This window comes from Megalops cyprinoides, chromosome 19 (assembly GCF_013368585.1).
Source record: "Megalops cyprinoides isolate fMegCyp1 chromosome 19, fMegCyp1.pri, whole genome shotgun sequence".
NCBI lineage: Eukaryota > Metazoa > Chordata > Actinopteri > Elopiformes > Megalopidae > Megalops > Megalops cyprinoides.
Genome location: NC_050601.1, coordinates 2,046,440 through 2,060,715, shown reverse-complemented (window position 1 = coordinate 2,060,715; position 14,276 = coordinate 2,046,440). Strand labels below are relative to the sequence as shown.

The 14,276-nt window shown below is 43.6% G+C and overlaps 1 protein-coding gene across 5 annotated transcripts in view; it reads right to left on the bottom strand.

The window, feature by feature from the left end:
• Positions 1-4,347: 4,347 nt before the first annotated feature.
• Positions 4,348-14,276, bottom strand: part of LOC118794101 (brain-specific angiogenesis inhibitor 1-associated protein 2-like) — a 65,523-nt gene continuing 55,594 nt past the window's right edge. For 2 of the 5 annotated variants that reach the window (XM_036552256.1, XM_036552257.1), the window contains exons 13-14: positions 13,962-13,999; positions 4,348-4,973 (exon numbers count right to left, since the gene is read on the bottom strand). In XM_036552256.1, coding sequence (XP_036408149.1) covers positions 4,904-4,973; positions 13,962-13,999 — 108 coding nt within the window. In that variant the 3' untranslated portion in view covers positions 4,348-4,903. Of the gene's footprint in view, positions 4,974-5,000; positions 5,884-11,862; positions 11,975-13,961; positions 14,000-14,276 lie in introns of those variants that run through there. The other 3 variants (XM_036552258.1, XM_036552260.1, XM_036552259.1) reach the window with 2 other exon arrangements.

The following is a 14,276-nucleotide window of genomic DNA, read 5'->3' as shown; positions in this document are numbered from 1 at the left end:
CAAAATACATATAACCGATATATATAAATATAACTTATATGCAGAGTATAACTTATATGTTTGCATTCAACACTCACGCCAGGTCACTATGTTGTGAAACGGATAAAAACAAAACAACGTGATAAAAGGACAACTTGTTGGTGTCATCGCTGCTTCACCTCATTGGTCCCTCTGGGTCCGTCCATCTGCTCATTGGTCAGACCTAAAAAAGACTGTCACAGCCAGCAGCTGATGCTTTACAGTGCTGGAGAAAGAGGAATATGCTGGTATGGTCCTCTCTGATGCTGCTGTAGGGACACCAAAAAGCCCCCCTAAAAAAAGGAGAGAATTCTGTCTGTCTCTCCTCCCATCCTGCAAAGAGACAACGGGGTCAACAGAGGAGTCCCTTGAAGAACCTACGAACAGAGGGGGCATTGAATTATTTCCTGAAATGCCCTGCCATACCCTTTCGGAGTAACAGCCTACACTGCGAATGTGTAGGGAGAAGTACAGGTGCTAGTCTTTCAAGTCAGAGGGCAAAAAAGCAAAACAAAAAAATCCCTTCGCCCCTGATGATATCATATAAACGTGGTGATCGGTGATCAAAGTCACTGCCCTCTGCCCTTGCTGCCACCTGTTACTTTGCCCACCAATGGTAGGTAACAGGAGGAAAAGCAGCCAGCCATCACTCCTGGTCTTGCAGAAGCGCCCCCTGGTGGCCCTGTTTCACTGTAACCCCTGACTGTTACTGTGAGTGCTACCGTCCCGCTGTAACAGCACTGCCTTCACAGTCAGACAATGCGCAATCTTTGCACGATGACGGAAAATTAAGGTATGTTCTAAAGAGGCTTCCAGAAACGGTTTGGATGGAATGGGCCCTCGAAACAGGACCCTACAGAGCATCAGTTTTTACAGATGAGCGCAACAATCAGCCTGGCATTACGGGCCTCGAGTCTGGCGGGGGTGGGGGGGTGCTTCCTGGAGAGGTCCCAGAGCAGATCGTCAGCCTGAGAGAGAGAACAGAACTCTTCCATGTCCATTACCTCACAGCTTGCTAGTGAATCTGCCCGTACTCTCCATCTCGGATCACAACCCCGTCACACAGTGGTGCCCGTCGACTCTCCCTCCAAGGGACGTGATGTATGACTTTACGTGGAGTTTTAGGCATAGGACTGTTCTAGCATATTGTCTCTGTTTTATTTTTCTTAAAACTAAACTGCTTTTGAAATGACGTGGGGGAGACAGAGGCTGTACGAATACAGTGAATTAGGATGTGTAGTAGCAAAGCAGTCCGTGAAACTTACAGTAGAATGACTAAAATACCTGTGCAGAAGTAAAACCACATACAGTCATGGTTTATATATGAAATCTATATAAGGAATATAAATTTGAATATATATTCATATATTTGAGTGACACATTTTGAATTTCAAAATGTGTCATAAATAATATATCAATTATTTCCACTTCTATACATGCGTTCTACAATATGTGCAGATTACACATATATGAAAGTGGCAATAATGTGTATTTTTAAAATATATGGCATATATGTAGATATATATATTCAAACAAATTCTTTATATTTTGGTTTTCACATTCTAACATATTGACATCAAATTACAGTTTTCATAGTGGCAATCAAAAGTAAATTGTGAAATAGTTATATCTGGGTTTAGAGCCTGTGGTAACAACTTCCTGTACATATAAGCGTTAGCATTATGCAGAAGAGATATTGTCTAAATATGACTTAAATTCAAAAAGAGAGTTTGCCAGCTAGCTGGTGCGTGCTCACTGCTGTACTCTTCTCAATGGGCTTCAGGTGCCAAGTCTGCTAATCCAATACCTCAAATCAGCGTTTTGGGGGAGTTCATTTAGTGGTTTAGTACTGTATTCCCTAATCTTTGGGCATAATGTCAACTAGACCACAGTCTGCACTACATAGGAATTCTACAAAACAGATATTAAACCTAATTATGGAGGAATACCAGACATTGTAAGTTCACTGTTGCCAAAGAGATGTAACAAAAATTTGTGGGGAACACTGGATTACCAGGTCTGTAGCATTGCCTCAGAAGGAAGAACTGGACTGGACTTTACTGGGCCCGTTCTGGCCTTGCACTGAATGACATCACCCCCCAGAGTCAGGTGACAGGGGTGTGTCCATTCCATCCCGGTCACATGACAGGAGCTGCCCATCCCCCACCTTCCTGTCACAAAGCTACTGTACCACACAAACAATAAATCAAATCACTTTTTTTAAGGTCCATGTTCTGGAGAGATTTATTAATTTTCCCTTATACAACTGCTTTGTGTTCTTGATTACAGTTTGTATGGAATAATACTAATTGCACTGGCAATTGGTAACTGAGCCCAAGAGTACTGTTGCTTCTAGTAGTCTTTGCCCTTGCACATATAAAACACAACATGTATATAAATCAGCTACTGACACAAGGATTAATTTCATCAACTTTATTCTGTTCCATTGTACACAGGGTCATCCATGAGTTTGTACAGCACAGATGTATGCAAAATGACAAACCACCAAATGAAGAAGCAAAAACATAAAATAGATCAAATCTGTTACTAAGTCTTTCAAAGCAGAACATAACACGGATCTCTCACACACGCATCTTTATAAAAACAGTAACCCCAGTAATGGCACTACCCACACACAAACACTTGGGTCTTTCTCTCTCTGTGTCTCTCTCTCGCACACACATACACCATAAAGCACCCGTTGGACGGCCACTCCACCATTACCCACTCAGTGGTTGCACAGTTTCTAATACCGGGACTGAATCATTCTGTGAGTGTCCACATCACATTCCTCCTCTATGTACATTATGCAAGATGCTCCAACAATCCTGATGTCAAATATCAAAATATGCCATTATTTACACACAGTTGCCTAAGAACTGAACACAGTGCACTTTATCTACTCTTTATACAATCACACACTATAAAAAATTGTCTTAATAGAAAGCTTTTTTTGCGCAGTATAACATGAAGAGAAACGCTTTCATTCAGTAGAATGTCCAGTCAGAGACGGCAAAGCACTTGCTCAGGATTTTTCAGTAGTACTCTAGAATGTTTGTGAGAGAAACCAACAAGATGCAAAAAAAATGCACATCAGAAGTTATGAAAGCAAATTACAGCTGCAGTTTTGGTTGTTCCGAGTTCTCTTTCTTGATGCTTCTAGCCAGTTGCTCTGTAGGACTTACGTCTAATCTGCTTTGTGTGCTAAAATCCCAACAACTGCAGTGGAAGGCACGGTTTACAAATAACGCTCTCTCACAACTGAAACGTTTTGAGAACGTTGTTTCCCTGCTCACCACATGTGCTTTGAGCTTCAGGATACATTACAGCAGAAAAAGAGGGAGAGTAGCCCTACACCATCCAGAATGAATCAATACTCCATTGTTATCGGTATATTACAAAAAGCACTAAATGTTCAACTATTAACTGCTGAAAGATCAAACAGGAAGTGACATCACAACCATGTGTGTGCCCTCATACCTCTGATGAGCTTTTCCCAGCTCGTATGAAGAACTCTCGGAAGCAGTCTACTGCCAAAAATCCATATTCAAGATTAATAATAGTGGAATACTTGCGGTGAAGCTTTGGATAATTTTAGCTGGCAGAGCAAACTAAATGTTCAACAAGATCAACTGGATTATTTTACAAATTTTTCTCCATAGAAAATCTTTTTTCTCTCCAAAGACCAGTAGTAGTAGCCAGTATATAGTATATACAAACACACACTCACACACATACATATAGTACATACACATCAATAGACAGTTACAGCAGCATCATTTTCAGTTTGAATTACATTTATATAAAATATGAATTATACCCCATAAAATTTCATCTGTCATTTATTGCAGTTCAGAGGAAAGTAATTCATCGACTTTTCAAAGAAAAGTGCAATAATGTAAATATTTAATATAAATGACCACACTCTGATGGTCGTGGTCTGCCCGCTGCATTGTGGAGGGGTAGCGTGTTTTACTGATGTATCTGTGGGCGCTGGAACGGTGGAAAAGTTCCTTCCTTCCTACATCACAATTATCGCAACAACAATTCTGAAGAAAAATACTAACAACAGGACACAACCTTACAACCTTCAAACAACTCTGAAAAATGGAAAACAAATGAGTTAAAAATGGTTTCAGTATTTGTACAAAATTTTTAAACCCTTTTTTGGCATACAAATATAAATATATACATGTGCATTTTACCTGGATGAAAGCAAGGTTGTTTGACTGCGTCTAGTTCTAATGAAACTAAAACTAAACAAGAATTTGAGTATTTTATAAATGTTTTTTTAAGAAAAAAAAAAAAAGTAAAAATGTAAAGCTCAGGACAGCAAGTCTACGAACAGCTGAAAAAAAACATTGCAACCTCTTCTGAATGACCATTTATATCCGGATTATCCATATGGTTACTCCTGCAAACCAAATCCATGGCATGGCAAACCTCTCAGTGTGCCAAATGGAGAACAAAGGGGGAAAAAAAAAAATCTCCGGTAAAAGATATTGGCATGATTGACAGGAGTGGGCAGGAGCTACCCTCACCATCAGGCCTTATCAGTGTGTGAACTACAGAGGGTTTAGGATGCACAGACACGTTCAGTATTCATATAGTCTCACGGCTGTGGTGGTGCAACCGGGTTGAAGCAGGAGGGGTGTCCAGGCCTTGAAGCTGGAGTGGCAGAGGAAACCTGAAGCTGTGTTTTAGCCCAGGTGACTGGAAAGTGTCTTCTGGGTGAGGTGAACTGTATGAGGGGGGGCCGGTGGTGAGGAGGGGGGAGGGGGTGGATGGCCGCTCCCCCCACCCTCAGGAGAGCAAAAGGAGGGGGGGGGGGGGAGGGGTAGGGCTCGGTCTGGATGGGGAGGTCCTGGGGGGGGGGGGACCCCCGTTAATAGAAGATAGGAGCAGACAGGTCGCCGGTGATGGATGGCCTTAGACTGAACTCCAGAAAAGGGCTGCTGCAGGGATGGGGGGGGGGGAAGGGGGGGAGGGGGTGGAAGGGAGGAACAATGTGTGTTAGTTGAGTTCCAGGGCAGTCCTAAAACTGCATCAGGTGACAGGCTGCCCAGGTGAGCCGTGGCTGGCGCGGGGCCCTCCGTCCCTCGTCCCGCTGCGGACATGAACACACACCCAGAACCCCGAGATAAAAGCAATCTCTGCGTTCAAGAGTGACAAGCGAGGCCCCCTACCTTTACTCACCTGTTACTGCGCTTTCCAGCAGTCATTTTGTGTGTGTGTGTGTGTGTTTATTAGTTAAAGAAAGGATCCCTGGAGATTTTTGTTAGTATGTATAAAAGCAAGCATGCAAATGATTTTAAAAAATCTACCAGTAATTACACAAGTCACCAGCTGCTTTGATTTGCTTTGAAAAGATGAGCATGCAAGATTAGTTCAGATTTATACATGTGCTCAGATGGTCTCCTCTTGCAATGGGAGGGTGAGGGTTTGTGAGCCCCAAAATGGGTACGGTGACCACGTGCTATCTGCAACCAATCACTGCGTTTTGCGAGGGAAAGCAACGTTTCGGTTGACAGCACATGGCAGCTCCACCCACTGTGAGGCCTCACGTAACCAGTCACCCCTGCCAACAAGCCGCTCTGAATTTACAACCAATGACCTCCCCCGACTGGCTGATTGGCAGATACGAAATGACATCACAATTCACTGAATGGCAGTCGAGAGAGACCATAGGCCAGGGGAAGAAAAAAAAAGTGGCTAAGCCCAGCCCCATCCCCACCCCCCCAGTGAGGCAGCAAATGAGAGCGAGAGAAGGAGAGAGCGTGATTGGTTGGCTGAACGGAGACAGCAAAGGAGGCTGGTCACTTACAGGGGCTCCTTGTCACTCAGAATCGGGATAACTCTGGACCACTGGAAGGTAAAGAGAATCTGTGGGTTTGCAGCTCAGTGCACACCTCAGAGGTGACCTTACGCACGATCTAAACTCTAAAAAAGGAGGCGTTCCCACACCTGGTCCCATGTGCGCAGGTGCATTGGGACAAAGCCAAGAAGCTCAACAAAGGTAAGCACTGCATCTCGCAAAATATGATAAACGTTTCCGTCAGCTTTGGTAAAAGCATATGTAGTATAAAGTGGAACTACTAGCACATTATGTGTGCTGATGCATCTCTTCTAGTAAACCGTACACTGTTTAAAGGACAAAACAAGCTTCAATCTGCAAGTGCATCTTTTTAATGACTCAAGTCTAGCAGCAAGAGAATTAGAAATACTTCTGGACCAAACCACGCTTAGCTCACACCCGAACATGACAGTGTGGTTCATGTGCTTCAGACTGCGAATAAAACAGTCACCGATTACATGGCCAAATGCAGCCAATCAGCTCATCATTCTCACTGTCTGCGAGTCACCATTTCACGGTTACAAAAAAATAGCCGACCAGTTCTGAAACTTTCAACCAGCTAATCAACTGCTGCAGTACTCAGAATCAACAGACCGTTTTACAAATATTTCTGTCCTCTTAAAGTGACAACAGAAGCAGATCCTAGATATGATTCATGAATGTGTGGGTAAGTATTATTTTATCTTACATTGCCTGTAAGTGCGCGCGTTTGCACTTGTGAAAATGAACAGCCCCTTATGGTCACAAACAAAAGGCATCCATTGGACATTCACTGCTGACTCAAACTGAATACAGCTGAATCTGAGTCTTACTCTATAACAGAATAATAGGACTATAGAATAATAGTCAATTATACAATTCTATTACAGAATAATTACAGAATAATGGTCAAAATATCTGTTCTTTCATTCATTTTGATTTCTACTAAAAGGTGTTAGCCAAAAATGGTGCTATGAATCTACTTCATTTCTGTGTTTTTTTTTACTGTACAAGATCAATGGATGTGCAGAGCAGCCAGCAGCCGTTCCATTGGTCCATCACCTTCCAGCAATAACCAATCATCTTCTGCTTTTAACAGCTACTCTTAAAGGCATGCGGTGAGTGTGCAGTTCCAGTGTGGATTAAGTATCTCTTATTTCCACATGACTGTAAAGGCACGTAATATAAAAACCTTATCTGTTACAATCACAGAAATCATATAACCCTGCTTAAACCTTACATCTTCATCTAAGATTTAAATGTATAATTTCTTAATATAAATACATAAACATCTGCATATACATGAAAAACATGACCTTGACCTAGGGTGTCTGAAGTGTCTGTTACTTACTGCAAGCCTGTAGTACCAGGATGGCCACTAGTCACACAGACCAGAGGTTTTTTTTAACCCAGTATAAACAAAAAAAATGGCAACAACAGGAAAAGACAATAACAAAGAAGTCAAAACAGAAAAGGGAAGGGGAGAAAGCAAGCAGGCAGGCATACGCACACAGACAGCGCACGCACACACACACAGACACACACACAGTGCACACCACTTACAAGACCCCATGCAGTTGAGGGAGGAGTGCATGTGTCTCTGGGCGGCGGGATTGGGGCGGTCGGGGGTCGTTTCGGGCCCTGCCGGCCGGGCCCATAGACACATGCAGCCAGGCAGCACGCGGCGGCTGCCATCCGCGAGCCACGCCCAAAACGGGGAGGTGACACCAAATGTGTGTGTGTGTGTGGCGACGGGAGCATGCGTGGGCGAGAGCGGACAAGCGTTTTTTTCCGTTTTTGTTTTTTTGTCTTTTTGTTAATTTTTTTTTTTTTTACGTAAATGAAAGAAACGCGGTACCAGGGCAAACCCCGATTCAGACGAGATAGGGCGCAAAGTACGCGGGAGCAGAGGAGCTAAGGTGTCCAATCAGGACCCAGACTTGGCTGCCAGTTACAGGGACGCAGCACTGGAAGACGGGTCAAGGCTTAAAAGTCCTCAGCCACTGATGCAAACAGAGTATCTCCCAAGCCGGTTGCTCTGCTGAGACGCTACAGACCGAGCTGACCGCTGCCTGCAGACACCTGAGGCACACCTGCTCAAAATGGCTGCCTCTGCCAAGGTACTGTCCATGGATGTAACGTCCTGCGAGCCAACCTCAAATTCAGTCACAGGTCAGGGGTCAGGGGTCAGGGGTCAGGGGTCAGGGTTCTTCCCCATGAGGGATGAGGGTTTGGGGTAATGGATAAGGGATCCTTTCGGCAGTGTGGTTAGGTTTAGGGTCAGGGGAAGGCTTAGAGTTACAGTTCAGGACGGTACACGCATGGACTGGACAGGTTTGGACAAGACCACCTATTTGGACAGATTTGCCCATCTGCAGCCAGACCTTTCTCTGAATGGCAATCAATTTAGAGACAAAACTCTCCATACTACAAGGACCTCTGCCACCTCGGGGTAAAGGAGATTCGCCAGAAAAGAAACAGCCATTCTTTCCAAAAAATCCAAAAAGTGGCATTCTCTCATCTGAAGAAAGGTTTATACAACACATAACTACATTTCTGTGGACTTTCTACATTTAGTGGAATGTCACCATACATTCAAGGCCAATTTTCAAATTTACACAGTTTTGGTGTCTCCCCAAAAGCATGCACATCACGGTAGTTTTTTTTTTACATTGTTTAGGGCTCTTCTTCTTTTTTCATAAAATATATGTGTTTTAACGACAAAAGGGGTGCGTTCCAAAAGAAAAGACATCAACAGTAGAAATGTGTGTTTGCCACCGGGCGTGGCCGGGCGGCCACTGGGCATCATACCTGAGCGTTATTTTAGTGCAGAAAGAAGAAGCATTGGCAGCTCCCATATGTTTCCATTCTATTGCTTTTGTCTCTAAATTGATCAAAACAGAGATGGAGAAAGTTCAGGGAGGGGGGGGGGTTTCAGGGGGGGCGCTCGACAGGCAGGCAGAGAGCTCCAGGATGCGGGGAGGGCGGGGGAGGAAGCAGCAGGCAAGGGGGAGAACCATACTGAGGCCCTGGTTCAGTCTAATTCACAGTGAGCTTCATTTGTATTCTGTGTTGACGGCGAGTTACAAACCTATTGCCGATTACAAATGGAAGGATTATTATACAGACTTATCGTGTTTATTTACTCTGTTAAAACACTAGCGCTTGTGCTAACTGGTGACCTCGGTTGAGGACGAAGCGCATTGCGGTTCGATTGAATCTGAACAGAACTGGGGTTTGCCTCCTGTTGGTCTCCCCGCTAAACACCTCTGGCCTTCTGCCTGTAGAGCACCACCCGAAATCAATCACAGAAAGAAAGATGACTGACATGTGGCAGGGGAGAGAGATAGAGAATCTTTTTTTTTCTTAAAAGCTGGTAACCTCCCACTCGAGAGCTCAACAGCAGCAGGAGTTTTTTTGACCCCTTAGACACAACATTATCACAACTGCCATCACTGCAGCTACTTCAGAAACTCAAGACAACACAAGCCTGAGGACGAACAAGTTTGTTATCTCGTCTGTCGTTCCTGTGATACACGGTCGCTTAACTGAATACGCTCAGATTTTTTTTTTTTTAGCATAACAAAAAGCCAGACGAGCCATGACCACATATTTACAGCTCAGACATCTTCCACATGGTTAAATACAGGTAACCACATACTGGCACAGTCATGCACTGCCAACAGAAACACAAAACCTGAAAACGACCATTTCAGAAGGCACTTTATACATGACTGAAGCCCAGACTCAATCAAGCAGCAATGGCACTTTGAGCAACAAATTCAATCAAGTATGATTTTTTTTTATTATTATTATTCTTACTAATCATCACAGTGTGACAATGGCTAAAATTGATGAAAAACTCCTTACAAAAATTTATAAGATATAACACTTGTTTTAACAAGTTACTAAAGGACAAAGCACCATCGCTGATAGATTGAACAGCCCCCTGTCCATGTTTGTCGTAGGCGTGTTGCGGCATGGTGAAACGTTCGAAAACAGACGGGATGTCATGGAAGTATTCATGGAACAAGAATTCAGATTTCCTGTTTGTAATTTTGCGTAAACATTACAGAGATTACAAAATGTTCCCATTTTACAACATATGCCAACAAATAATCGTGCATACAGTTCCATTTCAGTTATGCATCGATTCTCAGTTAACGATGTTGACATTTGGGGCAGGGAGGGAATGGGGTAGTGGCTGCTCAGTCAAACTGAACCCCTGTCTTCCCTCCGTGAGTACATGGGCTGACAGGCAAAAGCAATCGAGTCAGCTTTACAAACACAAACAGATGATTCTCCTTCTTCACGTTCATCCTTTTATTAAAGTCTTTTATTTACAAAGGAATTAGCAGCAGACGGCTCAATGACACAGGAGAGTTTGAGTGATCGATTCAATTAAAAAAAAAAAAAAAAACAACCCCACTCACTCACTCAATGGTAATGTTGGGTAGTGGCTGCTTGGAATTAGTGTGCAGCGCCACCTGTGTCGTGGGAGGAATAACAAAGAGACGGAGCTGTGACGCTGCAGACGAGCAGCCTTCGTCTGGCTGTGCCATTGCCACTGGCGTGGCTAACCACTACTGGGTTTGCAATAAAGGCCATCATCTCCTGGGCAACTGGAGCCACCCAATCACAGATCAATCTCCTGGCCAGGCCGATCATGATCTGTTTTAATGAAATGACACAACGGACCACTCCTTAGAGATTCAGATCATCAGGGGCAACCTCTGGGAAAGGCAAACGTATATGGGAAAAAGACTAAGTATTTACAGCAGAGGTATTATACACACATATATCCTGTACAAAAGGCACCAGGTTTTAATACCAACCAAACTTGTGTGGGGAGAAGGATGGGAAAGGGGGAGGGGGACCAGTTGTCTTTTCTTTCATGCATGAATGGTGACCCTATATTGTTGGGATCATCAATATCAAATTTGTGATCTTTCAGAAGCGAGGGATTGTTTTTTCTTTTTTTCCCTCATCAGTCTACAAGTCAGACAACACGCCATTCATTGAGACCCCCCCACACTGGGGCATCAATTGGTATGACCCAACAGTGAGGTCATCAACAGGAAACAGATCTGATCAGGCCTACTGCAACGATGCCAGATATATTCATAATGTACCACAGAATTAAAACAGACCAAATAAAATGAGTACAGTTTTGGTGAGATACTCAAGGACTTTCTATGTTTGCGCTGATTAATGAGTTAATCAAGTTTGTTTAACGTTAACATTATCGTTACCCTTTTCATTGACATTATATCAATGTTTTTTTACATTGCAAGATCATTTTGTGTGGTCATCTTTCAAGTTCTCATTTCTTCCAAAAGCACAAAACAACAGACGTTGAAAAAAAATAGAAATATTTGCATTTCGGTATTTCATAGAACGAGTACAGTAATTAATAATGCAAATAGTACACACTCTCCTGAACAGAAAAACTACGGCAAAAACGTGCACTAATTCAACATTACCCTCCCTTTTCTAAAAAAGGACAAATTTTTTTCATTTCTGTCAGACAGAACGTGAACACGGTCCCTTGTCGTCACTGTATTTACGGTGATACAATCTGAAGTTGCTGCTACCAAACTTTTCATGTAACTTTGATAACAGATTTCATTTATACAGAAGATGTGTGCAGCGGTTCTCACACGTAATTTCTCTGTGGATAGAAGAGCGGGTTCAACGCAGTAATTCTCCATTTCTTTTCTTCTCTTTTTTTTTTTTTACAGAAAAAAAACACCAAAAAAACAAAACAAAACAAAAAAACATCTCACGTACGTACATGCATGAAAGACAAGCAATTGTTACAGTCTGTTCAGAGTAGTCCATTCCAGTGATTTCATTAAAGGAGATTCAGAGTCCGTAAAGCTGAAGGCCGACAAGGCTGGGGCAGGATCTGAAGAAAAGGAAGATTGCGAGCGAGCTCTTCCGTGAGGGGGGGTGGGGGTGGAGGGGCCAGGGCAAGGAGCGAGAGAGCGTGGGAGGAAGGGGCAAGGGAGCGAGGGAGGAAGGGAGGGGTAGGAAAGAAGGAAGCTCTCCAAGCCAGAGCTGCCTGTGTCTGTCTGTCTGTCTGTCTGTTCTCACACTGTCGAAATCAATTTGCCATCCGAACTGCGAAACAGAGAGAGAAGGAGGCGTGCCAGGTCGGACACTCAGAGGGAAATGACACAAGTCAACCACAAGGGGGGCACGCGTCAGTGAGAGAGACTGAGGGGGTGTCTTTCTCCCCAACGCCCCTGCCCCCCACCCCTCACTCCCTCCACTGTGTGACCCCACTCCCACTGACAAGACCTTCAGCTCTGCAATGCTCAACCTGTACATTTCTTAGTAAGCATATTTGGACGGTGATAGTTTTCAAAATGTGAAACGTACAGATGAGGTAACTGAAGTCATCTCAATAGTGGGGATCAACTGGCGTGAAATGTAGAGAATGGCACAGGCATGAGTCTGCTGCAGGCATCTGGGACCCAGCAACACAGCCAATGATGTCACAATGATCTCACAATGATTCCACAACGATGTCACAACGATGTCACAGTGATGTCATATTTGTCAGTCACACACTTGTGCCTTTCCCTGAATCAGTTTCAAAAATGAAGAAAAACTGTTCCTGACCAACAACCGAAACTCCAGGAACACGGAGGCGATTCCCTCTCAGAGCCCAGCTAACATGCAGCATTCCCATATTGCTTAATAAAACACTGTAGCAATGTTTCAACAGCATTGAGATAGGCCCTGAAACCCTCTGCACAAGATTCCCCCTCTTACTGTACAAACAAGCAAAGAGGAAGCGGTTACATATATATCTAGGGTCATGTGACACGCACAGGGGGCCCCGTGGGATTATGGGTAAGCCTAACACCGTAGGGTTTGAAGCTTGCAGTCACGCAGCTGGCAGGATCTGGGGGAGATGGCAGTGTCTGGCTGCGGATTTTTTGTAGCTTTCATCAGTAAACAAATCTGAGCCAGCTAAAGGCCCAAAATTAAAAAAAAAAAGATATGCAAAAGCAAGCAAAAGCTGACAGAAAGTGAAAGTAAAGAGACAGAACATAAACAAACGAAAAAAAAAGCAAAGAGCTTCTGAATCAAAATCTTTATCATTTCTATATAATGTTGGCTAGCTAAACAAAACCCAATACAGTATAATATGGTCTATAAAAGACTCATATTACGGTTATGTACTCTTTTTACTTGTTTACCATTGTTAAATGACACACGCATCTCTCGTGAAAACAGCAAATAAATGTAAATACTGTACATGGCGAAATATCAAAGCAAAGATATAAACATATTTTAAATGGAAGAACTATCCTCTGTCTACTAGCACTCCCCACGTGGGTGCCCCATACGCTAATCCAAGATCTGCAACCACTTCCTATCAGAGAGCCAATACTGATCCTGGATCAGTGCTAGGGGGCACTTATATCCACCGACATCCTTCCCAACTTGCCAGCTTTAGTTCTATGAAAATAAGCATGACACCTTCTACTGGTTCACCACAGTGACAGTCTTCCATCCACGCACAGGGACACTGACCCTCTGTTAACCAATCAACAGTCTCAAAAATGAGCCGGTTCATTGCGCTTGCGCCACCATACGTTGGCCACTCCCATGATTGCAGTCTAAAGGTACGCCCACACTTGGCTTTCGAAAAAACTTGATCATTCGCAACAACCGCCGCTATTTTACAAGACTCCTGCTTTAAAACGCAGAGCTTCCGCCATCTTGAAGCTGCCCCTTTTGCTGCTCGTAAAAAGAAGCATTTTGAAAATGTGAAAATCATCCATTTTGAGCTCTCCTACCATGCTTCAATGCAGCTGGAGAGAAATACCAGCCAATCGAATCCTTCCAAAATTCTGAGTCATTTAGGGGACGGGACTTGAGAGTAATAGAAATACCACCCTCTTAGTGTAAACAGCACATGCATTTGCCTTTGCTGAAAGCCTTAGGTGGACGCACCTATACAGACCTCTGTGATATAGTACCTATACAGACCTCTGTGATATAGTACCTATTCAGACCTCTGTGACATTAATACCTATACAGTCTCTGCTGCAGGCCTCTATCGGCATGGAAAAACAGGGGAACAAAATCTTACCTTGTAGGAAATCGGCTGTCATAGTCATCGACCCCTGGCTGTAATAAACACACGATAAAAAAAAGACTGAGACACACTGAACCAATCAGTCTTCTTTCATCAAGAATGCCGACACTCACTTTAGAACTACGGATTACCATACCAACAATACTGTGTACAGCATTACGCCTTGATCAAAAATAGGATAGCGGTGTCTCAACCAGCAATTGGTCACATGCTACTACGGCTCGCACCCTGAGCTTAGATCAGTATTCAACATTTTAAACAGTGTAGTTATTCACCAGCATCACCCGCGGGTACACACCCAGACCAACA